Source organism: Halictus rubicundus, unplaced genomic scaffold, assembly GCF_050948215.1.
Source record: "Halictus rubicundus isolate RS-2024b unplaced genomic scaffold, iyHalRubi1_principal scaffold1221, whole genome shotgun sequence".
NCBI classification, from domain to species: domain Eukaryota; kingdom Metazoa; phylum Arthropoda; class Insecta; order Hymenoptera; family Halictidae; genus Halictus; species Halictus rubicundus.
Genome location: NW_027489762.1, coordinates 5814 through 7972, shown reverse-complemented (window position 1 = coordinate 7972; position 2159 = coordinate 5814). Strand labels below are relative to the sequence as shown.

At 53.8% G+C, this 2159-nt stretch overlaps 1 protein-coding gene across 1 annotated transcript; it reads right to left on the bottom strand.

The window, feature by feature from the left end:
• Positions 1 to 585: 585 nt before the first annotated feature.
• Positions 586 to 1228, bottom strand: LOC143365008 (uncharacterized; the record flags this gene model as incomplete). Its single annotated transcript, XM_076805013.1, has 1 exon — positions 586 to 1228. A coding segment is annotated over exon 1 (643 nt), but the record flags the coding sequence as incomplete, so codon positions are not given.
• Between the last annotated feature and the right edge of the window lie 931 nt (positions 1229 to 2159).

The window sequence follows — 2159 nt, the reverse complement described above, 5'->3', positions numbered from 1 at the left end:
GGTCGGGTCACGTCGGGAAACTGGGCTAGCAGCTGGTGGTAGCGTGAGTTCCCCGCGATGGTCCGGATGGAGTCCGTGAAACCCACGACGGTGCGTCCCGTTGTCGTCCGTGATGTCGTCTGGTCGATCAGGCGTCGTCGCCTGAGGTCCACCAGTAGGCCGTAGCGCGTGAGGAAGTCGGCGCCAATGATGGGTTTTCCCACGTCGGCGATGATGAACCTCCACTGGAAGGCCCTCCGTAGTCCCAGGTTGAGGTCCATCACGCGGATGCCGTAGGTGCCGATCGTCGATCCGTTTGCCGCAACCATCTCGTATGACGTCTTGCTGACTCGGCCTTTGACGAGTGTGCGTGGATACACACAAAGGTCCGAGCCAGTGTCGACGAGGTATTCGGTCTTCGTCACTTTGTCCGTGACGAAGAGGCGGCAGGTGGATGTTCCGTCACTGGCTGCCGCGGTCAGTGTCGGAGGGACTCGTTTCCCGCATACGAACACGGCTGGCGGCATTTGGTGGACTCCTTCCCAAACCTCTGGTGGTACCAGCAGACGTTCTCCGTCTTACCCGATGACCTGGACGAAGACCGACTCCGTCTGGGCGTCCTGCTTCCCTTGTGACTGCAAGGTCGGGATGTTTCGGCGACTCGAAGCTCCAGTCTCTCCAATCGGTCGATCAGGAGTTCTGCCAGGCGGTCGGACTGCGTTGGGGCCGACGTGCTGGCTACCTGGGTTGGCTGCACCTCCGCGTGGATGTGGTCGGCTATCTCGGCCAGCTTGTTTAATGGCAGGTCTGACTGAGCCGAGACGATCGCTCTGGTCACGTTGGGTAGTCTACCTGACCACAGGGTCCGCAGGAACTCGTCGCTGACTGTGGTACCTGCGAGGTTCCGCATATGGCGTAAGAATTGCGACGGGGTTCGGTCGCCTATTTCCTCCTGCTCCAGCAGCTGTCGAATCCTTTTCCCTTGGGTCGCCGACAGCCTCTTTAGTAGTTCGGACCTTAGTGTCCCGTATTTGTTGGCCTCCGGTGGGTTTATAAATATATCCTGCACCTCCAACACGTATTTGGGTTCGAGCTGCGACAGTATATAATAAAATTTTGTCGTGTCAGCTGTAATCCCGTTTAGGGCGAACTGTGCTTCGATTTGGCGGAACCACAGCTCGGGTTGCTCAGGCCAGAAGGGTGGGATCTTGATGGCGACCTTGCTGACTTCTGGTGTCGTTGTCGCCATTTCAATAACACTGCACTACACGCACTTCGAGAGAGAGAAAAAAAATATGCGCGTGATTCGACTCAGTCACCCTGATCACGTCGGGGTCACCAATAAAGGAACAGGGTTATATAAGGCGGGTGCCTTAGAACAAGTGTTCAAAATCAGGTTACGTGACTGAGTCCTTTATTTACAATAAAGAGTGATGTCGCGAGAGCGTCCGGGGTGGTTCAACTAAAACCGGCGATTCGCTTAGACTCGCGGTTGAACTGTATTGCAACTTAGCAACGACCGGACTAGACTCTAAGTCACTCGGCGGATACGCGGCTGTGTCTCGACTTCGTGACTTCATCCTCGCGTCGGTAGTCTCTGCCTTATATCTTCCAAAAATGCTTGTCGGCTGATTGGTGGAAGTCCTTGCGGGGAACTTCCACCAATCCGTGCATTTTGCATAACACGCCCACGTTCCACGCCTCTCGTGCGTGAGAAGGGTGAGCGTGTCGTTCTGTTAAAAATCTAATTTTGGTGATGCAGCGGGGTGTCTTCCGGGCCCCGTGCTAAGTGCGGTACGTGACTGCTGGCTTACGTCAACGGGCCCAGCTTTCCCGGGTGATAGAAACCAGGCACGCGTCGCTGGGACACTCAAGGCTGGAGACCCTTAGACTACCCAAAATTTATGGCGTCCACTTGCGCTATTGAGTTCGTCGCTAGGAACTACAAGGACACATCTGTCCGCTAAGTGGCCAAAAACGTTAAAGACTTTTCTCACAAATAGCGTCTTATGCTGTGCAAACCATAAATCTTTCTTGGTGCTGGTGCGCTGAAGATTTCTCTTCCGGCGCCCCGCTAGCCGCTACAATACCATAATATTACTAGAATATAGAAGAATATACCATAATATACCATAGTATTACTCGAATATAGAAGAATATACGAGAATATACCATAATAT